The 26,298-nt window shown below is 38.9% G+C and overlaps 1 protein-coding gene across 1 annotated transcript in view; it reads right to left on the bottom strand.

Moving 5' to 3' along the window:
* Positions 1-26,298, bottom strand: part of gabrg3 (gamma-aminobutyric acid type A receptor subunit gamma3) — a 729,033-nt gene that overhangs the window by 425,515 nt on the left and 277,220 nt on the right. The window contains exon 4 of the mRNA XM_073044115.1: positions 2,751-2,833. Coding sequence (XP_072900216.1) covers positions 2,751-2,833 — 83 coding nt within the window. The remainder of the gene's footprint in view (positions 1-2,750; positions 2,834-26,298) is intronic.

Here is a 26,298-nt window from a genome sequence, read left to right as displayed (position 1 = left end):
GATTAACTCATGGGATTGTTTGGTGGCATGGCTCAAAGGGCCGGAAGGGCCTGTTCCTCACTGTATCTCAGTAAATAAATAAACAAGGGACTGAATCAGAGTGAGAGATCCAACAGGCTAGGAACTTATTCCTTGGAATGTAAGAGATTGAGAGGTGATCTTATAGGGGTGTGTGTATGAAATCATGAGGGCCACTCAAAGGTAGGAGAATCAAGAAATCGATGATATAGATTTAAGGTGAAAGGGGAAAGATTTAATAGGGACTTGAGGGGAGGGTGCGATCTATGTGGATTCAGATGCCAAAGGAATTGGTTGAGGCAAGAAGAATAACAACTTTTAGAAAATAATTGGACAGGTACATGGAAAGGAAAGGTTTAAAACATTACGGGCCAGTTGCTGGAAAATGGAAATAGTTAGGATTGGCATCTTTGTCAGCATGGACCATTTGCGCCAATGGGCTCCTTTCCTGAGCTTTATGATTTTTTTTACTCTGCCTGTCTCTGTATCTTCCCTGTATCTATATCCTGAAATCCACTTCCCAACACCACATATGAAGTACCTTCACCAGAAACACTGCAATGGTTTAGAAAGGCATCAGAAATAAATTTTAATCTCACCTCTTGTACCACGTTGTGTAACAGACACAAGCTACGTCAGAGACAGTGACGATAAATGTACAAATCAAAACCCTGAAGGATTAAGCTAGGTGTTAACACTATTACTAATATTTCTAACTTTAGAAGAGTTGCTACTCAAGGAGCCAAATTGCACAGTTAGACTCAACATCATCTGTGGAGAGAGAAGCAATTTTCCTTGTCTTTGATGCTTCACTGGAACCCTGAAACATGAGCACCATTTCTCTCCCTACAGAAGCTGAGTGGTTACACAGTGCAGTTAATTCTTTTAAAAAACCACTACCACCAGTGTAAATCATGAAAAGCAAGTCTTGAAGAAGGATCTCGGCCCGAAACCTCAACTGTTTATTCATTTACATGGATGCTGCCTAACCTCTTGAGTTCCTCCAGCATTTTGCATGTGTTGCTTTGGATTTCCAGCATCTGCAGAATATGTTGTGTTTATGTATCAATGTTAACATTTGGTTATATCGATGCATAAAATCTCTCCCACATCCAATGCAACATGTTTTTAATAAACTTGCTAAGTTTCAAAGTACATTATAATCAAAGTATGTATGCAGCTTACAACCCTGACGTCCACCTTCCCACAGGCAACTACGAAACATGGAACCGGTTTAAAGAAAAATCAAACACCCAACATGTGAAAAATAAAGATCAAATTGCACAAACAGCAACAAAACAAGTGAGTAGCACACAGAATCTTAAAAATCAAACCACGGAGTCCTTGAAACAGTCTCAGAATGTTTGGTTTAGTTCAGTTCAGTTCAATTTAGTGCTAAGGTATTCATTGACTGCAGGCCACAGAGCCATTTCACCTCAAAACGCCCCAATCAAAATAGCAATAACAATAGGGTAACTAAAAACAATTAACACACATAATATGAACCGTACAGTCCTCTGTAAACAAAGCCAATCCACAAGCCGCGCCAATCAAACCTTGCCCGAGATGTTCCTCCAGCAGCAGTGAACATGAAGGAGAGGGAGACTGGTCCAACACAGGCAATTGGCACTGTACACCTGCTCACCTTCTGCTCCTATCTTCGCTGATTTCAATCTTACTCAACGCTTTAGTGGGCTATGTTGGCAAGTAATGGAGCTGATCAAGGCTTCGCACTCCACCATTAGGCTGCACACTCCATTCTCAAACTCGCTTTCAACCACACTGAATTCCCTCAGAGACAGCCAAAGCACCAGGTCACTCAGTTGGCCCAGGAGCACATTATTAAGATGTAAGCTACAGGTTCCAACTGCACACAGGTTAGTAGCGAAAGTACTTGTAAAAGAAGGAGGAAAAGTCATTTTGTGAACTGTCTTCGGGATGTCGCCATTGGTCGTGTTGGCCACTGGCGCCATCCTGCTGGAAGATTTACAGCTTTCAGTAGAATATTTCAAAACACATTCATTTCAGTAAGGTGCGATAGTCAATAATGAAAGACACTTCATTGGATATTACGTTCAGCAGCGGTTCCCAGCTTTTTTAAACAAGGGATCCATGAACCCCAGGTTGGAAAAGCCTGATATTCAGTCACAGCAAGGCTCTTTGTTATTTTCAGCAGAAACTAAAATGCATTTTGAAGAAAATCATTCCCACAACTGCAATTGAATTTGCAAAAAATCTATAAAAACATCCATCCTAATGGTGCTAAGAGAGCAATTTTCACTACATAAATTGATTACGCTTTTCCTAACTAACTCTTATTGTAAACTTGGACAACCAGTAATTGCTTGCAAGATCTACCATGCAGGAATTTAACACCTATAATTATAACAGTTATGTTATCTTCAGTTAAGAAGAATTATATTATTCCATGAAAGATATGTTTTGATGTGTGAAGTTATCTCGGTATGTGATTATAAAAAGTTTCAAATAAATCACATGACAAATAATTTCTGACAGAATGAGTGAACAATGGAGATTTTATTTCATCCCATTTTCCCTCACCACCTCTCTGAATTCACAGCAAGAGTGGGACCTACTGACTGCCTATCATTCTGGTTGTTTCAAGGTTTTCTAAGAATCAGCAGTCTGGTCAGAAACAAATAAAAAAAAGTCAGTCAAGCAGTGATTATATTTATATCAGAGTCAACAATGCTCACTGTGGTAATACTCACAGCTGGAGAAGATGAGTGGACAAGAATGTTCATCCATTGGAAAATTCTGGAGCTGCAGTTGACACTCTGCGATTATTGTAAGCCTGTGGAAAGCAATCATTTGTTAGTCTCAGTGAATCTTTTAGAACTCTGGCACTATAACATCTTATCTTCAAAGCAGTAAATGGAAATTCCAAAGTCTACAGCACAATATTTTCCTCAGTCATCCAAATGATGATGGAAGATGCTGACCTGAGCTAAGGGGAAAGAATTGTAAGGCACAAAATGGAGTCTGAATTGCTTCTATTTCCAGAAGCCTTTGAAAACACATGAAAGAACCAGCCTCACTGAACCCCTGCAAATCAGTTTTTAAAAGGAATCCAAGTGTTGCTCTTCAAGGAAGGAGGATATTGAAGTTGAACCAAGATGAATCTGTTGCTCCTTTTAACCAGTGCTCTGAACTTGTAAAATCTTTGCTGATCTCCCAACTTTACTATCTCTATCAATACACGTACACTTCTCAACCAACCGCAGGAGAGTGAACCCGGCTCTTTTACTTCCTGCTGCTGAATACCCAAACACACTATCTAGGTAAAGCAGCTATTAACTTCCATTTCTTTTCAATTTAGATTATTGTGCTCGAATGCCTACCGCTTTACATTTGGGTGATCTAACAGTGGGCACTTTATAGAATGCCTCTGCTCTGTCCACTAGTGGGACTCTTGGCTTCCAGTTGCCTGTCTCTCTCCATCTTACTCCCACTTTGGTGACTCTGCCAGCAGGCAAGCTCCTTCACTGTTCGACTGATGCCCAAGAAACCACATCTTATTGTCCACATTTTTCTGGACTCAGTGCTGAGTTCAGCAATTTCAGATAATTGGCATTTGCAACTGTCAATGCAGATACAACAACAGTCAGAGATGCCGAAAGTTTAAAACTACAGCAGTAAATCAACCAACACATAACCGGTCAGATAGCATCCATATCAAGAAAAACAAAGTTAATACAATGACTCAATGTAAGACGTTAATCCTGCCTCTCCACAGATGCTGCCTGACCTGGTGAGCATTTCCATTTCTTTTTCTGTAATTCTTTCAGCATCTGCAGTTTTCATTGCCCTATTCCTTTAACACCACAGAGAACAACTTACTCTGCCTTCTGCCTTTACAAGATTCTTCCCTCTTGTTCTCTCCTCTCCCATCTCTTTCATTTTGAAACCTGTTTTAACTTTTCTCAGTTCAAATAATCACATTGAAATGTTAAAAGTCATTTCTCTCTCTACAGGTTCAGCCTGATCTATTGCCCATTTCAAGCACAATTTGGTTTTTATCCTCTCTTCTCTGAGTCGATGATGAAAGAGGCTTCTTATAATACAATTGATGTAAACTTACCTTATGTGGTATTTATATTTAATTGATTAAAGTGCATTTTCTTTTTCATTATTATCAAAGAATGTACTCTTGTTTTGCCAGTTTCATTGGATAATATTTAAATTTTACACATAACAGAATGAAACATGATTTGCAGTAACATGTACTGCTGGCATAGTGTCTTCTCAACTTGAACCTAAACCATTCACATATGCATTTTATGTCAACTTGTACAGCTACAGAATATATTTTTTAAAAGCTGGTAATATGACTGTGTTAATATTATTTTTGGTGCTGAGTGTGATATACAATATGTACTGTGTTTTGTACCTTGGTCCCAGAGGAACGTTGTTTCATTTAGCTGTATATAGTATATGTGTACAGTTGAATGACAATAAACTTGAACTTGAACTTCAGCCAGTGTCCAATGCTAGTCTGAGGAATTAACTGCACTCAAAAAGCCTTGGTACGGAGACAACAGAATGGTTGACATTCTTTTCACCATTCCATCAAAAATGTTCTCTTGTAATCAAATGATTAGAGATGGCAAGCGGAGCCAAATCTTCCACCTTCCAGTCACAGTGCAAGAAAATTGAATTATCTACACCATCTTTTAAAAAGGCTGCATTGTTACTGCCTCCATACTCCATACTTAAAAATAGCATCAACCAACGTACCCTTGTAGATAAACCTTATCGATATTTTTTTCACTTGAATCAATTCAGTAGCATTTTTTACTCTCAGGATGATTTTTCAAGTTCAATTTTGGGATCAGGGCAGCACTGGCAAAACATTTATTGCCCTGCCATAGTTGCCCTGGAGAGATGGTACTGATCTTCCTTTTTAGACTGTTGCGGTCCAGTGGCAGAAGTGTCCCTACAATGCAGCTGGATTGGCATTCTAGGATTTGGACTCCAGTGTTGATGAAAGACCAATGATACCAATCTGCAAAGTGCTACTTGCCCATTGCCCTCACACTTCCATCAGATGAGTTCTCATTTTCTTCCAAGCTTTCAGATTCTTCTGTGGCCTCTGCAAGATCCAAGAAAGATATCTGGATTCATCCACTCCTGTTCATCCATGGTGATCTGCTAGATTGGATTGAACATCAGTTTGGTCATGGAGGATTGAAGGTGGTGTTATTTGGACTGCAGGTCCACAACCTGTGGCGTTCATTGTTCGCTTGCATGAGAACATCCTTTTCACCTGTGCTAAGATATTTCCTGTTTGAAATTAGCTCTATCAAAAGAAAGATCAGCTTTATTTGTCACATGTACATCAGAATATCTACATACACTGTACAGTGAAATGTTTTACTTTGCACCAACAGCAATATGGTCCATCTAAGGATTGTGCTGGGGGCAGCCCACGTGTTTCGCCATGCTTCTGGTGCCAACATAGCACATCCACATATCATTAATCCTAACCCTAATGGTACAAGTTTTGGAGGGTGGGAGGAAACTGGGGCATCCAGAGTAAAGCCATCATGGTGAGAACATACAAACCCGCTCAAACAGTGGCGGGAGTCAAACTCCGATCGGTGATTGTTAGCACTCTAAAGCGATTGAGCCCTTTGCTAGCTGTACTCTTCTACATTCTATGCTTGGAATCAAGACTCAAGATTCAAGACACCTCCACTGCTGTTCCACACCTTCAACTGCAAAGTCTCTGAGCTCTAGAGTTCCCCCACATTTTGCCCGCACTGCCTTTCTTTCCCTCTCTGCAACTGTTGTTAAACTTGTCTCCAGGGTTATGATGTATTGAATTTAGTTATCCATGTCCCTGTGAGGACTCATAAGCAATAACTATGGAGAAGACTATATGCAAATACAGGGTATTTTTAAATGAATTCTGAGACTTAGGGTTTTGAATGATAAAATCCATGCTAGATATTAATTTGATATAATTAATGTCAAAGTTTGGATGAGGCATGAGTGTTGTGTGCAAGTTTTGACGTGAGTAAAATTGATGTGTGTCAAATAGTCTAGATGTAAAAGGAAATTTAGTTTGGATACTTATTATATAGATTATGATGTTAAAAGCATGAGATTACATTATCAAGTAGATTAAAGTGATGTAAATCCCAAAGCTAATCTTAAAAAAAACAGTGAAACAACAGGTACAGATGTATATACATTCAGTGCCACTTTATTAGGCTGCTTTCATGTCAGCTTGAACTAGTCTGACCATTCTCTGCAGAACTCATGCTCATTAGATGTTCCTTTTTGTTTCTTGCACCAACTTCTGTAAACTCTGGAGACTGCTGTGCATGAAAATCCCAGGATATCAGCAGTTTCTGAGATAGTCAACCACCCCATCTGGCACCAACAATCATTCCATGTTCAAAGTCTCTTACATCACATTTCTTCCCTATTCTGATGTTTGGTCTGTGCAGCAAGTGAACCTCTTGACCATGTCTGCATGCTTTTATACATTGAGTTCCTGGCACATGATTGGCTGATCAGGTATTTGCATTACTGAGCAGGTGTACAGGTGTACCTAATAAAGTGGCCCCTGAGCATTTCGTTTAGATATTCACTCTTTTATATATTTGTATAATTAGTATTCTTCAGTTAAGAAAATTGCTTTGGTATCAGTTTTTGCCTCTTCCTAGCTTCACTGCTAAATTCCGAGGCAAGAGGAAGGAGTGTGGAAGTTATTGATGACAAAGTTAAAGATGAAACAGGAGAGGAACTTTTACCTCTTCCATTGAGGCAAGGCATTGGTACTTCCAGTGTATTTGGACAATTTAGAAAATTGGGAGAAAGCAAAACCCATTTTAGCCTGTTTCACTATTAATGATTCCATATGTAATTGTGATCTAACTTCATGAACTAGCCTTTATATGTTATCTATTTACATACTTGGTAGCAAGCTCCCAAAAACATTCACATGATAATGACCAGATTATCTACTCAATGTGTTGGTAGAGAAAACTAGACCTCCAGGAGAACATCTTCTTTGAAATGCATGCTATTTGTGAACATTTTGGTCTACTTCTGGACCAACAGAGTGACAACTGTGACCCACATATCAGTTGTACAGAAGAGAACAGGTCCCCCTCTGTTTCCCCTGTTTCCTTTTCTTCCATGCTCCACTGTCCACTATCAGATTTCTTGTTCTTTAGCCCTTTGCCATCTCATGCAACACAGGAGAGACAAAAGAGATTCTGCAGATGCTGAGAATCTTGAGAAACACACATAAAATGCTGGAGAAACTCAACAAGCAAGACATGGCCATAGAACAAAGAAGAGAAAGTGGGCAACTAGAGAGAGGAAATGGGCAAAAAAACCTACCTCCATTCCCTATTCTGGCCCTCTAATCCCTTCTTTCCTCCTCCTATGCCCACTACTTCCCTCCAGTTTCCCACCCTCTTCCCTTTATTCCATGGTCCACTGTCCTCTCCTATCAGATTCCTTTACCATTGCCACCTAACACCTCAGAGCCTCTCAGATCATTACTTCACTCCTACCCATCTACTTCCCCCTCACCTGGTCTCACCTATCACCAGCCAGCTTGTGTTCTTCCCCTTCCTACTCTGATTTTCCCCCTTCCTTTCTAGTTGTGATGAATGCTTTCAGTCCAAAACATTGACTGTTCATTTCCCCTCATAGATGCTGCCTGATCTGTGGAGTTCCTTCAGCATTTTCTGTGTGTGCTCAAGATTTCCAGCATCTATAGGATCTCTAGTGTCTCTGTAGTTAAAGTGAGATTGTGTGCTGAATCTTAGCAGAACAAAGAATCAATCCACATTTGATTTTGGCAACCTATACTAACTCCTTTCCCTCTCACAATTCTGCTGCTTCAAGATGGTGCCAAATTCAGTTGCTGCCTGTCCCTTTTATTCAAATGACCTGTACTACAGGATTTGGCATGGGGATCCAGACAAGAACAGATCAACCACTGTAAATCACATCTGGATTCAACTCCAGTGGGGAATCTGCACTACTTCCATTGCTTTTTTTCATATTTTCATTTTTAATATACATAGTAAGATTGAAGTTTAAAAAAATGGACTTTGTAAAGTTAAAGTAATTCATTTTCCATTCTCCAGCTGTTCATTACCAAGTAAAACTGAAATACATTGTTAATCACCCAGTTATTCTACTTGTACTATAATCACTGGTTCCTTAAGGTTGTTATAGCCAAGGGTGGTAATGCGGAACAAGCTCCCACTACCTATTAAACGTTCCCAATGGTGTGCACTGCAAATCGTCTCTAACAACAATGTCCAGCTCCTGGCCTTCATGTGTGCCTCAGCTACTTAGCCTGGTGGAACTGTTTCTACTGACAGGAGAAGAGGCAGAGGTGGGCTACTGGCGCCTTTAAACCAGTTGTTTCTGGCAGATAGGGCTCGTTAGCTGTGGTTGGCAACTCATCTAGGAGAAGGAAACTCTGATCTCAAACCTCTGCTGCCTCACAGCTACACCCACTCATGAGGAAGGCTTCAGGAGTAAACCTGAGGGGTAAGTCCAGAGCTGGACTCCCTAAGGCAGTCCAACATTGAGTTCAGTGTTGACCGGCAACTCCTGCGATGCTGCTGGTACTAAACTGTATCAGTCTCTGCCTTTCCTTTGGGTTCATCAGATGCATGGAGAGTGGGAGCTTGCTGCATGAGCAACAGCTTGCTCTCCATATCACGCTACCCAGGCTTGCATATCTAGATAGCTAGGACACAATATCCATGGTCAACTCTGACCGACAGAGGCCCTCACTATAATCACTTTTTATTTGCTTAATTTAATCAGTAAATTTTCAAATAATGAATTAGGCAAATTGACTGTGGCATGCCGATTTTCCAGATTAGTTTAACTAAACATGAAACTGTTATAATCTAAATTTTTCCAACTAAAAATGTTATTGTACTTCATTGGAAGTGCATTGAATGCGCTCTGTCTGTAACAGCCTGAAATTGCAGTACTTATGTTAAGAATAGTCCATATTTTTATATAGCCAATTATTCTAAAGTTAAGAATTTAATGAAAAGACAGACATTAGAGACCTCCAATATCTTTGCATTAGATAGTATACTTAATGTGCTTTGAGGCTCCACATTCCCATCCTGTCAGAAATTTATTGATTCAAGATCCAGTCCAGAAAAATGAACACAACATCTCAGCTAACTCTTCTGTATACTCCAGAGAATGTGTTACTCTATTAAAGGGACCATCTTACACAGGTATCTGGGGATACAGATCTATAAATCCTTGAAGTAGATAGGGTTGAAAAAAGAACTTTTGGCCATCAGTCAAAGTACTGTATTGAGTTCAGCAGTTGGCATGTTACGTTGAAGTTGTATAAGTTTTATGTGAGGCCAAATTTCAAATACTGTGTGCAGCTCTGACCATCTGCTGTACCTACAGAAAAGATATCAATAAGATTGAAAAAGTACTGAGAAAATTTACAAGGATTTACAAATATGTTAGGACTTTATTCCCTAGAGCTAAGGAGAATGAAGGGAGATTTTTTTTAAATCTTTTTATTAATTTTAAGAAAAACATAAGTGAAATATGAATACAGAACATTTGAGAGTACATAATAGTTTAAATAGACAATCGGATATGTAATAATCAATATATAAGGCCTCCCAAACTCCTAGTATTAATGTAAAAGAATCGAAAAAAGAGAAAAAAACCCCCAAAAAAACTAAAAGAGAACTTGAAAAAAACTAAAAAACAAACTAACCAACATGGGCAATTGCATAATGTTAAATACATACAGTAGTGCCGATAACTCCGAACCTCCATCCAAATAATTAAGGATAATAACAGTAAAGTTCAGGATCAGACCATTTAACTCATATGAAAATGTTGAATAAATGGTCTCCAAGTTTCCTCAAATTTAACTGAAGAATCAAAAACCATGCTTCTAATTTTTTCTAAACTCAAACAAGAAATAGTTTGAGAAAACCACTGAAATACAGTTGGAGGGTTAATTTCTTTCCAATTCAGTAAAATAGATCTTCTAGCCATTAATGTAACAAATGCAATCATTCGTTGAGATGAAGCGGATAGACGATTATTATCTATCATTGGTAAACCAAAAATTGCAGTAAAAGGATGCGGTTGGAAATTGATATTTAAAACTCTTGAAATAATATTAAAAATATCTTTCCAATAATTTTGTAAACAAGGACAAGACCAAAACATATGAGTCAATGAAGCAACATCAGAATGACATCTGTCACAGGTTGAATTAACATGAGAATAAAATCGAGCAAGTTTATCTTTAGACATGTGAGCTCTATGTACAACCTTAAAATGTATTAGGGCATGTTTAGCACAAATAGAGGACGAATTTACCAATGATAAAATTTTTTCCCATTGCTCAGTAGATATAGGACAATACAATTCTTCTTGCCATTCCTTCTTAATTTTCTCTGATACATCTGGCTGTACACTCATAATCATATTATAAATGATAGCTACTAAACCCTTTTGACAAGGATTGAGGGCTAAAATTCTTTCTGTAATGTCCAATGGACATTCTTTCGAAAAAGACTTTAATTCATTATACAGAAAATTTCTGACTTGCAAATATCTAAAAAAATGGGTTTTAGGTAAATTATATTTATTAGATAGCTGTTCAAAGGACATAATGTTAACATCCAAAAACAGATCACGAAAACATGTTATACCTTTTGTTTTCCATAAAAGAAAAGCTTGATCTATAGATGAAGGCCAAAAGAAGTAGTTAGATATTATAGGACATGACAGCATAAACTTATTCAAGCCAAAAAATTTATGAAATTGAAACCAAATTCGTAATGTATACTTGACTATGGGATTAGTTATCTATTTATTCATTTTGAGTAACAAAAAAGGAAGTGAAGATCCTAAGATTGAGATCAGTGAAAAATCTTGCACAGATTTACATTCCAAATTTACCCATTGTGGGCAAGCAGCTGTAGTCGATTCTTGTGTCCAGAATATTAAATACCGTATATTAACTGCCCAATAGGAAAATCTTAAGTTTGGTAGAGCCAAGCCGCCCTCCTTCTTAGGCTTCTGTAAATATTTTTTGCCTAGTCTAGGATTTTTGTTCTGCCACAAATAAGAAGATATTTTAGAGTCAACCATATCAAAAAAAGATTTAGGAATAAAAATTGGTAATGCTTGAAATAAATATAAAAATTTAGGTAGTATCATCATCTTGATGGCATTAACTCTGCCTACCAAAGACAAAGATAGTGGAGACCACCTATTAGCAAGTTGCTTAATTTGATCGATTAAAGGTAGAAAATTAGTTTTAAACAAATCTTTATGTTTTTTAGTAATTTTAATACCTAAATAAGTAAAATAATCTGTAACAATTCTATATGGTACATGATTATAAATTGGAACATGCATATTTAATGGAAATAGTTCACTCTTATTAAAATTCAATTTATAACCAGAAAAGTTACTAAATTGAGCAAGCAAAGAAGAAATAGCAGGAATAGATCTTTCAGGGTCAGATATATATAATAGCAAGTCATTCGCATATAATGATACCTTATACGTCGTCTCCCCACGGGTAATACCGAAAACATTGGGTGATTCACGAATAGCTATAGCCAAGGGTTCTAAAGCAATGTCAAATAATAAAGGACTTAAAGGACAACCTTGCCTTGTACCCCGAAATAACTGAAAAAAAGGGGATCTTTGATTATTGGTAAAAACCGAAGCTAAGGGTTTATGGTATATTAATTTAATCCATGATATAAATTTTGAACTAAAATTAAAATGTTGCATTGTATTAAATAAATATGGCCATTCGACTCTATCAAATGCTTTTTCGGCATCTAAAGAAATGACACATTCTGGTATTTTAGATGAAGAGGTATAAATAATATTAATTAATTTTCTAATGTTAAAAGATGAATAGCAATTTTTAATAAATCCAGTCTGATCTTCAGAAATAATTCGAGGTAATATATTTTCTAATCTAATAGCCAAAATTTTACTGAAAATCTTAAAATCCGTATTCAACAAGGATATAGGCCGATAGGATGCGCATTCAGTAGGGTCTTTATCTTTTTTAAGAATTAAAGAAATAGAAGCTTCATAAAAAGATTGTGGTAGTTTGCCTATACTTAATACATCTTTAAAAATTTTACAAAGCCAAGGAGAAAGTATGGAAGAAAAAGATTTTAAAAATTCTGTAGAAAAATCATCTGGACCAGAAGCTTTACCCGAATTCATTGAAAAAATAGCTTTCTCTATTTCAGACTCAGTAATAGGTGTATCCAAAAATACACTATCCTCAACAGTTACTTTTGGAATATTCAATTTCCTTAAAAATTCATTTATTATAGAAGAGTCCTTAGTACATTCTGATTGATATAAGGAATTATAAAAATCTTGAAAGGCTTTATTTATCTCTTTGTGATCAATCGTCAAAGTACCATCTTGTTTACAAATCCTAGTAATCTGTCATTTATCCGAAGCAATTTTCAATTGGTTAGCTAGTAATTTACCAGACTTATCTCCATATGTATAGAATTGGGCTTTTGATTTAATTAACTGACTTTCAATTGAGGAGGATAATAGTAAGCTATGCTCCATTTGAAGTTCCACTCTTTCTTTATAAAGTTCTTTGCTAGGGGTCATTGAATAAATCTTGTCAATTGCTTTGATTTTATCAACTAGTGTTAATATTTTAGAATTAGTTCGTTTCCTAACTCCAGCAGAATATGAAATAATCTGTCCACGAATATATGCCTTAAAAGTATCCCACAAAGTTCCACTAGAGATCTCTGCTGTAAAATTTGTTGAGAAAAACAAATCAATTTGCTGTTTAATAAAATTGACAAAGTCAGAATCCTGCAATAAAACAGGATTAAACCTCCAACCTTTAGTATTAATAGATGAATCTGTCATCTTAATAGATAACTTCAAAGGTGCATGATCAGATATGGTAATAGAGTCATATTTACAATCCATAACATCTGTAAGTAAATGGTGATCAATGAAAAAGTAATCAATTCTTGAGTAATTATGGTAAACATGGGAAAAGTATGAAAACTCTTTGTCATTAGGGTGTAAAAAAACGCCAAATTTCACAAATAGCTGAATCAATCATAAAAGAGTTAATGAGAGAAGCCGATTTATTCGGAAGAGTTTGGGTGGGCTTGGATCTATCCATCAAAGGGTAAGGAGATTTTGTAGAAGTATACAGAATTATGAGTGGTAGAGTTAGAATTAATGAATGCAGTCCTTTTCCACTGAGGTTTGGTGAGACTAGAACTAGAGTTAAGGGTAAAAGGTGAAATACTGAAAGGGGAAACCTGAAAGGGAACTTTTTCACTTGGAGAAGGGGGGCAACTATGAAATGAGCTGCCAGCAGAAGTAATGGATGCAGGTACAACTGCAACACTAAAGAGAAGTTTCAGTAAGTACCTGGATGGGAGGGGTATGGAGGGCAATGGCACAGGTGTGGGTCAGAATAACAGTTTGGTATGGACTAGATGGGCCAAAAGGTCTGTTTCGGTGCTGCATTGATCTATGGCTCTATGAAGCTCCATTTGAAGATGGAAAGAGAAAATTCTCCTTGGTTTCCTGGCCATTATTTCGAACTGATACTACATAGCATAGTATCATCAGAAATACTCAAATGGCAAAACAGTACAACTATGGGTAACAAGGGAAGTCAGAGGTAATGTAAAAGTAAAAGAGAGGGCATACAACAAAGCAAAAATTAGCAGAAAGATAGAGGATTGGAAAGCTTTTAAAAACCTACAGAGAGGAACTAAAAGAATCATTAGGAGGGAAAAGATCAAATATGCAAGCAAGCTAGCAAACAATAGCAAGATGGATAGAAAAAGCTTTTTCAAGTATATAAAAAATAAAAGAGAGATCCGAGTGGATATAGGACTGTTAGAAAATGAAGCTGGAGTAATAATAATGTGGGACAAGGAGTTGGCAGATGAACTAAGTGAGTACTTTGTATCAGTCTTCACTGTGGAAGACACTAGCAGTGTGGCAGGTGTTGAAGGATGTGAGGGAAGAGAAGTGAGTGGAGTTACTAATACAAGAGAGAAGGTACTCAAAAACCTGGAAGACCTGTAGATACATAAGTCACCCAGAAAAGATGCACTGCACCATAGGGTTCTGAAAGAGGTAGCAGTAGAGATTATGGAGGCATTAGTCATGATCTTTCAAGAATCATTGGACTCTGATATGGTTCTGGAGGACTGTGAAATTGCAAACGTCACTCCTTAAGAAAGGAGGGAGGCGGCAGAAAGGAAATTATAGACCAGTTAGCCTGACCTCAGTGGTTGAAAAGATGTTGGAGTCAATTGTTAAGGATGAGAATATGGAGTACTTGGCGACACAGGACAAGACAGGACAAAGTCAGCATAGTTTCGTTAAGGGAAAATCTTGCCTGATGAACCCATTGGAATTCATTGAGGAGATTACAAGTAAGATAGATAAAGGGAATGCAGGAGATGTTGTATATTTGGACTTTCAGAAGGCCTTTGACAAGGTGCCACATGTGAGGCTGGTTACCAAGTTAAGAGCTCATGGTATTACAGGGAAATTACTGGCATGGTTAGAGCATGGGCTGATTGGTAGGAGGAAGTGAGGATCCTTTTCTAGTTGGCTGCCAGTGACTAGTATTCCACCGGAGTCAGTGTTGGGACCACTTCTTTTTGAGCCTTATATCAATGATTTAGATAATGGAATAGATGGCTTTGTTCCCACGTTTGCAGATAACATGAAAATTGGTGGAGGGGTAGGTAGTGTTGAGTAAACACATTGACTGTAGGAGGAATTAGACAGATAAGGAGAAAGGGCAAGAAAGAGGCAAATGAAATACAATGTTGCAAACTGCATGGTCAAATACTTTGGTAGAAGAAATAAATGACCAGATTTTTTTCTGAACAGGGAGAAGATCCAAAAATCTGTAGATGCAAAGGGACTTGGGAGAACATCCTAAAGGTTAACTTGCAGGTTGAGTCGATGGTGAGGAAAGTAAATGTAATGTCAGCATTCAATTTAAGAGGTCCAGAATACAAGAGCAGGGATGTGATGCTGAGGCTTTATAAGGAACTGGTGAGGCCTCACCTTGAGTATTATGAACTGTTTTGGGCTCTTCATCTTAGAAAAGGAGTGCTGGCATTGGAGAGAGTTCAGAGGAAGTTCACAAGGATGCTTCCGGGAATGAAAGGGTTATCATTTGAGGAACGTTTGATGGTTCTGGGCTGTACTTGCTGGAATTTAGAAGGATTTGGGGGGGTGGGGAATCTCATTGAACCCTTTTGAATTTTGAAAGACCTAGACAAAGTAGCTGTGGAAAGGATGTTTTGTATGGTGGGAGGGAGGAGTGGTTCTAGGACCAGAGGGCACAGTTTAAAACAGAGATGTGGAGAAATGTCTTTAGTCAGAAGGTAGTGAACTTGTAGAATTTGTTGCCACATGCAGTGTGGAGGCCAGGTCATTGGGTGTATTTAAGGCAAAGATTGATAGATTTTTGATTGGACATGGCATCAAAGGTTACAGGGAGAAAGTCAGGGAGTGGGGCTGAGGAGGAGAATAAAAAAGGATAATTGAAAGGCAGAGCAGACTTGATGGGCCAAATGACCTAATTCTGCTCCTATGTCTTATGGTCTAAGTGCTTTCTTGCATTTCTTATACTCAACAAGTACCTCATTTGTTCCTGCCTGCCTCTAAATGTTATGCACCTCTTTTTCTTTTCTTAACCAGGGCCTCAACTTCTCTCGAAAAACAAGGTTTCGTAAACATGTTATTGTTGTCTATTTAACATTTCAGTAATATTTGAGTAATACTGAAAATATCTGGTTTAATTAAGTATTCTTTGCTGGTTACATAATGGAGTGTGGGTAATATGTGAATACACATGAATTGCATGCGTCATCACACCACCACATCATTTAAGTGCGTGCCTCACTTAAAGTAAAAATGGACATCTCCGGCTCCCTTCCCTTCTTTCCAATTAGTTTAATATTTTGGAGTTACAGAACTTAATAGTTTGTTCTTGTCTTTTATCCTGACAGGAACATACAAACTCTGTACTTTCAAAATTATACTTCTGAAGGCCTCTCGCTTTCCAAGAATACCTTTGTCTGAAAACAACCCTTCTCAATCCACACTTACCAGATCCTTTCTGATACCAAGAAAATTGGCCTTGATCCAATTTAGAATCTCAAACAGAGGACTAGACATATTCTTCACCTTAATTATATTGAAACTAATGGCATTATGACCATTACATGCAATTTATTCCCCTACAAAAACTTCTATCACCTGCCCTTTCTCAACTGCTACTGGAAAATCTAGTACTGCACTCCCTCTTGTTGGGAAATCTATGTATTGATTAGGGAAACTTCCCTGAACACATTTGATAAATTCTATCCCATCCCTTTTTTATTCCTCAGTTATATTGGATGATGTAATGCATTGTCATTATTGTTGAAATGTACTGCTTAGATTGTAAAGTGAATATTATTAAGTGGTTTCTTTTAACTATGAAAATAGTCCACATCTCAGATGTGGACCCCAAAACCACAAGGTTATAGAAGTCTCAATTCACTAGCATGATAAAGTACAGCCATTCAGCCCACCGGTTTGATGCTGACAGTGTACAGCAATCCTAATGGGTGGCATGGTCGCATAGCTTGGCAATTAGCATGATGTTTTACTGCTGGGTTCGATCCCACCACTATCTGTAAGGAGTTTGTACGAGGGGTGATTGGTACGTTCGTGGCCTAAGGTAGAAGGATTCAATTTTAGAAAACCTGGCACATTTATTTTTCAACATAGTCCCCTCCTACATTTACACACTTAGTCCAGCGGTGGTGGAGCATACGGACCTTGGACCTCCAGAAAGTGTCCACAGATGGGTGATTGATAAGTTCGTGGCCTAAGGTAGAAGGAGATGAGTTATACAGCTCTCATTGCGTGCACATGCAGGTCAACTCTTTGACCAATTATGCAGAGAGTTTGAAGTTAATAACTCACCTCCCTCTATCTTTGGCCACAAACTTATCAATCACCCCTGATGAGTTATTAACTGATGAGCTATTAACTTCAAACTTTCTGCATAATCTGTCAAAGAGTTGACCTGCATGTGTGTGTAACACTAGCTGTATAACTCATCTCCTTCTACCTTAGGCCACAAACTTATCAATCACACTGCTGTGGACACTTTCTGGAGGTCCAAGACACTGACTTCTACAAAGAAGGGATCCGTATGCTCCATGACTACTGGACTACATGTGTAAATGTAGGAGGAGACTATGTTGAAAAATAAATTTGCTAGGTTTTCTAAAATTGACTCCTTCTACCTTAGGCCACGAACATATTAATCACCTGGGATTTCCGGGATGGCGGGACTGTCATATGTTGAAAGATAGATAGATAGATAGATACTTTATTCATCCCCATGGGGAAATTCAACTTTTTTCCAATGTCCCATACACTTGTTGTAGCAAAACTAATTACATACAATACTTAACTCAGTAAAAAATATGATATGCATCTAAATCACTATCTCAAAAAGCATTAATAATAGCTTTTAAAAAGTTCTTAAGTCCTGGCGGTAGAATTGTAAAGCCTAATGGCATTGGGGAGTATTGACCTCTTCATCCTGTCTGAGGAGCATTGCATCGATAGTAACCTGTCGCTGAAACTGCTTCTCTGTCTCTGGATGGTGCTATGTAGAGGATGTTCAGAGTTATCCATAATTGACCGTATCCTACTCAGCGCCCTTCGCTCAGCTACCGATGTTAAACTCTCCAGTACTTTGCCCACGACAGAGCCCGCCTTCCTTACCAGCTTATTAAGATTGGAGTGACTGGGCTTGTATACACTGGAATTTAGAAGGATGAGAGGGGATCTGATTGAAACGTATAAGATTATTACGGGATTAGACACCCTAGGGGCAGTAAACATGTTCCCGATGTTGGGGGAGTCCAGAACCAGAGGCCACAGTTTAAGTATAAGGGGTAGGCCATTTAGAACGGAGTTCAGGAAAAACTTTTTCACCCAGAGAGTTGTGGATCTATGGGATGTTCTGCCTCAGAAGGCAGTGGAGGCCAATTCTCTGGATGCTTTCAAGATAGAGCTCTTAAAGATAGCGGAGTCAAGGGATATGGGGAGAAGGCAGGAACGGGGTACTGATTGTGGATGATCAACCATGATCACATTGAATGGCGGTGTTGGCTTGAAGGGCTGAATGGCGTACTCCTGTACCTATTGTCTATATTGTCACCCCTCGTACGTTCTCCAGTGGCTGTATGGGTTTCTGCTGGGTGCTCCAGTTTCCCCCCATATTCCAAAGGTGTACGAATTAGTAAGCATTAGCGAGTTGTGGGCATGCTAATTTGGAGCATGGTGGCACTTGTAGGCTATCCTCCCCAGCAGATAATCAAAACTGCGTTGGCCATTGACGCAAATGATGCATTTCACTGTATGTGATGATATACATGTGACAAATGAAGCTCATCTGTAATCCCAGATTACACTCCCCTCATTAAGATCAACTACTCAAAATTCAATCAACAAAGTGTGGCAGTTACCTAGAAACCTGCATGTACTGGGATGTCGGTGGAAGCCATGCATACTGCCACAGGGAGAACTCCAGTTTCAAATCCATGATTTCATCTGTGAGGCATCGGCACTACCTGCTGCACTCAGTATTCCACTCCAGCTGCCAAATCTGTAACCCTTGACAAAGGCAGCGACAGCTAGATTTTCAATTTCCTTGACTCTGCACAATCTTTTCCAATTTAAGTGACTTGATTCCAATAATACAAGTGGATTGTGGCCAGGTCAGATGCAGTGCATGTCAGGATCACACATTATAGACATTAACAACCAGTCAACAAGATTCTTTTATTCACCTTTTTTGATATTTTTATATGCCTCTCTGCACTGTTCTCTCAGGATCACAGCCTAGGAATCAATGATGAGAGAATACAGCTTTGACAGCCATTACCATTTCATTCATCTTTCCTTACTATCACTTCACAACATGAAACCAGGGATCTATTGATTGATTGGTTCAGATGATGATTCTGGCTTTATCCAGTTTAAGAGGTTAACTAAACCCTCGTGTTGCTATCTTGTTCTCATTAAGTACAAGAATCATACTTCACAGAAACAGGCCATAACGCACCTAATTCACTTACCAACATTCGCACAACTCTCCTGCATCTGGAGGGAAATTTGTAATCTTCTAATCGACAGTAAAAAAAAATAAGTAAAAGCATTCTAGCCCTGACCATAGGTCTTTGGAATGTGGAAGGAAACCTACGTGGTCACAAGGAGAACATACAAGACTCTTCATAGAGGACAGTGGGAATTGAACCTCAACTGGTGTTTGCCGGCACTGTAAAGCGTTGTACAAACCTCATTGCTGGAGTACTGAGGCCCAGGTGTTGGAGCTTAGTGATAAGTTTTGAAAGGATAATAGTATTGAATGCTGAGCTGCAGAATCATAATGTAAGCACCTTCGTTGTCCAGATGTTCCACAGCTGAGTGAAGAGTCAATGAAATGGCATCTGCCCTTGACCTGTTGTTACAGTAGGCAAATTCAAGTGGATGTAGGAAATTGGGATTAGTTTGGTGGGCACCATGGTTGGCATAGATTCATTGGATGAAGGGCTTGCATCAGTGCTGCATTGCACTGAAACTCAATGCTGCGATTTGGTGAATCTAGACACTTCTGAAACGCTGTCAGTGGCCCAGCTTCAATCATTCTCTCTGGCAGTACATTCCAGGTACTTACCACACACACATCCTCTTTAGATCCCCTCTAAATCTCTTCCACCTTATCATAAATCGATGTCCTATAGCTTTGACTATTTCTTATATGGGACAGAGTTTACCGCAATCTATCCTGTCAACATTTTATATACCCCAGTCTTGACACTCTTGATAAATTACTTAGATTTTCTGGTTTCTCTTCACAACGATCTATCCAGGATAATGTTCTGCTGAATTTCCTCTGGACCCTCTCCAGAGGAATCAGGCCCATTTCCCTCCTAACCACATTACTCACTTGCGCCTCCATATTCAAGGTCTGTGGATTTGCACGCCAGGGTTCCATTGCTACTCAACACCCCAAGACCTACCACTCATGATTATGTCCTAACCTACTCCCAACAACGCATTACTCTCATTTGTTTGGATCTAGAGGACTGGTGGAGTGCACTCAAGAGGAAAAGCGGACTGCACCTGTTTCTAATTCGTACATTAGGAAACTCATCAAATAATTTTCATGCAACTAGCACTCACAATCGACAATAAAGTATAGAAGCAGATTATATTTTGGCTTCAAGGACAGATAATATTCAAAATACCAGAGAAAATTTCCCCTTCTCTTTTCACAAACGGTCTTGCAGAATCTCCTCGGTCTCTTAAGAACAACCCTTTAGAACAAAGACGAGGAAGAATTTCTTTAGCCAGAGGGTGGTGAATCTGTGGAATTCATTGCATGGATGGCTATGAAGGCTAAGTTATCGGGTGTATTTAAAGCGGAAGTTGATTGGTTCTTGATTGGTAAGGGTATTGAAGTTTATGGAGAGAAGGCGGGAGGATGGGGTTGAGAGGGATAATAAATCAGCCATGATGGAATGAGGGAGCAGACTCAGTTGGCCGAAAGGTCAAATTCTATTCCTATAGCTTATGGCCTTAAGAGAGCAAGCGGCAAACTTGTTACATCCCCTGCACTGAGCAGATCATTCAAGCCAGTGTCACTTATCTGTATCAGATTCATCAGGTCACAGCATAGAGCTACAATGCTACAACACACTGATACAAGCCCTTCGGTCCAATGAATCCATTCCAACCACTGTGTCCACCAAGATAGTTCCAATTTCCTACATCAGACTCACATCACCCTAAGCCTTGCCCCTACATGCATACCTCTCCAAGTGCTTTTGAAATGATACTATTGTACCTGTCTCAACCATTTCTTCTCACAACCCATTCCATATACTCACCACCCTCCACATGAAGATGTTCCCTCGGGTGTTTTAAAATCTTTCCTCCCTCTCCTTAAATACATGTTTCCTTGGTTTGGTCTCTACCACTTGGGAGTCCTAGGGAAAAGATTTTGGTATCCACCTGATCTATGTCCCTCATTATTTTATAAAACTCTACAAGGTCATCCCACGTTCATGAGGTTCAGAAACAGTTATTACCCTTCAACTATCACAGTGATCTAGAAATAATGGTGCATAGTTCCCTGAAGGTGGAATCTCAGGTGGATAGGGTGGTGAAGAAAGCTTTTGGTATGCTGGCCTTTTAGTATAGGAGTTGGGATGTAATGTTAAAATTGTACAAGGCATTGGTGAAGCCAAATTTGATGTATTGTGTACAGTTCTGGTCACTGAATTATAGGAAAGATGTCAACAAAATTGAGAGTACAGAGGAGATTTACTAGAACGTTACCTGGGTTTCAGCACCCAGTTACAGAGGAAGGTTGAACAAGTTAGGTCTTTATTCTTTGGAGCGTAGTAGGTTGAGGGGGGACTTGATAGAGGTATTTAAAATTATGAGGGGGATAGATAGAGTTGACGTGGATAGGGTTTTTCCATTGAGAGTAGGGGAGATTCAAACAAGAGGACATGAGTTAAGAGTTAAGGGCAAAAGTTTAGGGGTAACACAAGGGGGAACTTCTTTACTCGGAGAGTGGTAGCTGTGTGGAACGAGCTTCCAGTAGAAGTGGTAGAGGCAGGTTCGATATTGTCACTTAAAGTAAAATTGGATAGGTATATGGACAGGAAAGGAATGGAGGGTTATGGGCTGAGTGCAGGTCGGTGGGACTAGGTGAGAGTAAGCGTTCGGCATGGACTAGAAGGGCCAAGATGGCCTGTTTCCATGCTGTACTTGTTATATGGTTATATGTTATAACTATCAGGCTCCTAAACTAGCATGGATAACTTCACTCACCACTACTCTGAACTAATTCCACAATTTATGGATTACTTTTAAGCACTTGACAACTCGTGTTCAGTATTATATATTTATTTACTTATTTATTATTAGTAGTATTTTCATCCAGTTGCACAGTTTGTCTTTTTGCACATTGGCTGGTTGTCCAACTTATCGTGTAGGTTTTCACTGACTCTATTATATTTCTCTGTTCTACTGTGAATCCTCGCAAGAATATGCAGGTAGTATATGGTGACAAATACTTAATTCGATAATAAATTAACTTTGAACTTTGAAGTATGAAGCTACTTCCAGTAGGGAACAAAGCAACAAAGAAATCAATTAATACAATTAATGCCAAATTTGGTGCTGCCAGTGAGAAATATAGTGAATTCTTTAAGTTTACTTAAAATAGCTCCAGAGTATTTTTCTATTTATGAAAACTGATACTGAAATTGTGTTCAGGAATCACAGCTTAGGATGCAAAAGTTTAGTTGGTTTTATCTAATTTAATTGGCCACTTTAATCTTTAGAGGGTGCAGTTGTATTTATCAAAGTTGTTTTTGGGGAAGCTGCAAGGTTTGAGTGGAGAAGCTAGCAGAGAAAGTTGAAAAAAGATTTGATAAAGATCATGACAGGTTTTGATAAACTGAATTGAAAGAAGCCATACCCGTTAGCAGATAATTCAAGGATTAGGGAAAACAATTTGAACTGATGAGCAAATGTTATAAGGGGATGTGTGGAGATGTTATTTTCTTGAATGGAAGCTGATGATTGCTCATTGACTCGCTTTTGCCACTATTAAAGGGCAATCAGGGGTTGAAAGGGAGGAATTGAGAATGCATTTGAGAGAAAATGATTTTCAAGGTTACCTGGATAGGTATGGGAATGGGACAAAATGGATTGGACCACAAGCACTTGACATTATCTCAATGGCCTCTCATTATGCAATGACAACTATGTAAAAGGGAATATCTTTTTACACTTCCAGTTCTTTTCCACTTCAACTCATTGATATCAGGACTTGTCCATTATCTTAATCTGGTGACAATTTTCATCCTGTCATCTTATGGTACTCCACAGCTGAGCTAATCTCTTTGTCACAGGATGTTTTCTCAGTGAAAAGTCAGGTGGGGAATCCATGTCTAATTGTGTCTTATCCTTGCCAACAGAGTTTAGTGGTATCAAAACCGCATACACTTAACCTACTATAGAATTAAAGAACAGGTCCTTTAGGCCAACTGGACCGTACATAGAGACATGGAATACAATAGCACAGACACAGGCCCTTCCTCGGCCCATCTAGTCTGTATCAACCTGTTAATCTGCTTAATCCCACTGACCTGTACCCGGACAATAACCCTCTATACCTCCCCCCCCCCATCCATGTACCTATCCAAATTTCTCTTAAATATTGAAATCAAACCCACATCCACCACTTCCATCAGCAGCTTGTTCCACCACCCCCGAGTGAAAAATTTTGCCCTCATGTTCCTCTTAAGTATTACACCTTTCACCTTTAACCCATGAGTCTCATCCAACCATAGGGACCTAGACCCCATCAAAGCTCACTCCATTTGCTTGTGTTTGGTCCATTATCTCCCTAAACCTTTCCAATCCATGTACATGTACATGTCCAGACTTTGTTAAGCACTTTCGCTGACAGCCCATTCCATTAAATGTACACCCTCTGGGTGAAAATGTTGCTCCTCTGCTTCCTATTAAAACTCTCCCTTCTCACCTTACAATATTCCCTCTAGTTTTCGATTGCCTAATCCTGGGGAAAATACAGTACACGTTCATTCTATCTATGGCCACATGATTTTATAAACCTCCATGCAATCACCCTTTATTCTCCTTGCTCCAATAAGTCATAACCTGCTTGACCTGTCTTCACAACTCAGTCCCATCTTCGTAAATCTCCTCTGCATTCTTTCCATCTTAATGCCATTCCTCTAGGTAAGGTGAGGTTATTTAGCACCAAAGATTGTTTTTTTTTAAAGACTGACTCACAATATGTTGATGCCCTTAGCAACCTACTGTCTGTCATGCCACTGGCATTTACAGCAGCAATGAAGATCCTCCATCTCTGACCATCGTACAGAGATGTAGAAGAATTCTTCATTGCTATTTCCATAACAATCTTTTTTTTGACCAGTCCGGACTGTTAGCCCTGATCTGAACCTGGAGGACCAGTGGACCACTTTTAGTCTGGCCTCTACCCTTTGATCTGTTTGGTGTGGGTAAACCTACCAAGAACCAACGCATAAAGCCCTGACTCCGGCCAGCACAGCACTCCAGGTCATTGAGGTACTCAAGCCTCCAAACCCTATGACAAGGTTGTGGTCCTCTTGGAGGGGCATTAGCAAGGAAATGATTAATTACCCATCTCCAATTCCTTCTCAAATTGAGCTGACTGAGCAAGCTATGCAGAAGCCAACTCAGGGTAAATAATAATGGTGTACCTGCCATCCAAGAGACTTCTTCCCTGAAGGATATCTGTGAATGAGATTTTACTTTTTAAAAATCCAATATTTTCACAGTTGCGATTATTGTTATTTTTACCGTATTGGAAAGGCACATCTCCCATTCAACACCACAAACTTCAAATAGCAGTTTAATATATTATCCACAGGGCTCCTGTATCCTATACATCATGTTAGTCTGCTGGCCAAGATGCTTGTATTTCAGACCAGGTACTGCATCTACTAACTGAATCATCAGTGAGACTTAAGGGATTTTCAAAATAAACACTATGACAATGTTCGGCCATGTTTTATAAGATTACAGGAAATATTAAAAGTCTTCCTGTAATTTCAGTCACAAGTACTTACTATGAAGTTAGGTTTGTTGAAAAGTCAATGCACAAATTTAATATAATGTGTAATGCAATATTTTGTTCACTGAGAAAAAGTTTCTAATATCCTTTTGCAAGTTAAGAGAATTTGGTTAAGAAATGCGTTATTTTTGGCACCAGGGCCATGGTCAAGTACAGCAAGTCCCTTCCCATGATACAATCCAACACTACAGTGTGCAGAGGAGATTTACTAGGATCACACACAAAATGCTGGAGGAACTCAGCAGGCCAGGCAGCATCTGTGGAAAAGAGTACAGTTGACATTTCGGACCAAAACCCTTCTGTAGGACTGTTGCCTAGATTAGAGAGCATGTCTTAGGAGGAAAGGTTGAGTGAGCTAAGGTTTTTCTTCTTGGAGTGAAAAAGGATGAGAAGTGACTTGATAGAGGTGTACAAGATGATAAGAGGCAGGTAGAGTTGACAGCCCACATCTTTGTTTCAGGGTGAAAATAACATAAAAGGAGATAATTTTAAGATGATTAAAAGAAAGTATAAGGGGAATTGTTGGGCAAATTAATTTTCCAAGGAAATTCAATTAAAGTTGGTCACTAATAAATTGGACACAGACTTCAAAGTGACTAGAGAACACATTTGTTCATGAATGAGGGAGAAATGACTCATTAACAGTGTGACCGTCAAGTCTTCCAAAGAACAACAGTCACAGCCATTTTTATATATGTCACAGAAAGTCAATTACATCAGTTAAAGTTTTAAAAAAGTCAATCCTGTATAGCTTATCGTTTCCCATGATAATGCCAGTCTCTTTTCTTCCCACAACACACAGAGGTATATTGTTAGAACATCCTTGAAACTAAAATAGATTATTGCAAGTATGCACAGAACCCAGGCTGAAAGGTGAGTCTTTATGATATAAAGAAGGTTCATTAACTCTTTAGATCCAGTAGGTCAATAAAGTACAAAGGTATAATTTGTTTTATATGTTAGTAACTGACAGGTGAAGGAAAACCAGACACACTTTTTAATTTTCAGAAATTTGACAGCCCACAGGGTCCTCCCTACTGTTTATGTCCTTCATTGTCTCCATCTTGTTTATGCTGTTGTTTTATGCACAAAGGCCAGCACTAGGCATACTGCAAGCTAAAGGACAGTGCAGGGTGTTAACAACTCAGATATTTTATTCAGAATTTTCTTCCACAGGGATGTCAAGGTTAGTTATTTTTATACAGTGTACACACTGAGAATAGTGGATGTGTGGAATGTACTGCCATGGGCGGCAGTAGAGGTCGATACATTAGAGACATTTCTTTTTATTTATCGAGGAATAGGCCCTTCCGGTCTTTGATCCGTGCCACCCAGCTAGCTCCCGTTTAACTCCAGTCTAATCATGGGATAATTTACAATGACCCATTAATCTACCAACTGCTACATCTTTGGAATGTGGGAGGAAACCAGAGCCCCTGGAGGAAACCCACATGATCACAGGAGAACATACAATCTCC

Source organism: Hemitrygon akajei, chromosome 4, assembly GCF_048418815.1.
Source record: "Hemitrygon akajei chromosome 4, sHemAka1.3, whole genome shotgun sequence".
Classification (NCBI taxonomy): domain Eukaryota; kingdom Metazoa; phylum Chordata; class Chondrichthyes; order Myliobatiformes; family Dasyatidae; genus Hemitrygon; species Hemitrygon akajei.
This window is presented reverse-complemented; position numbering and strand designations above follow the sequence as displayed.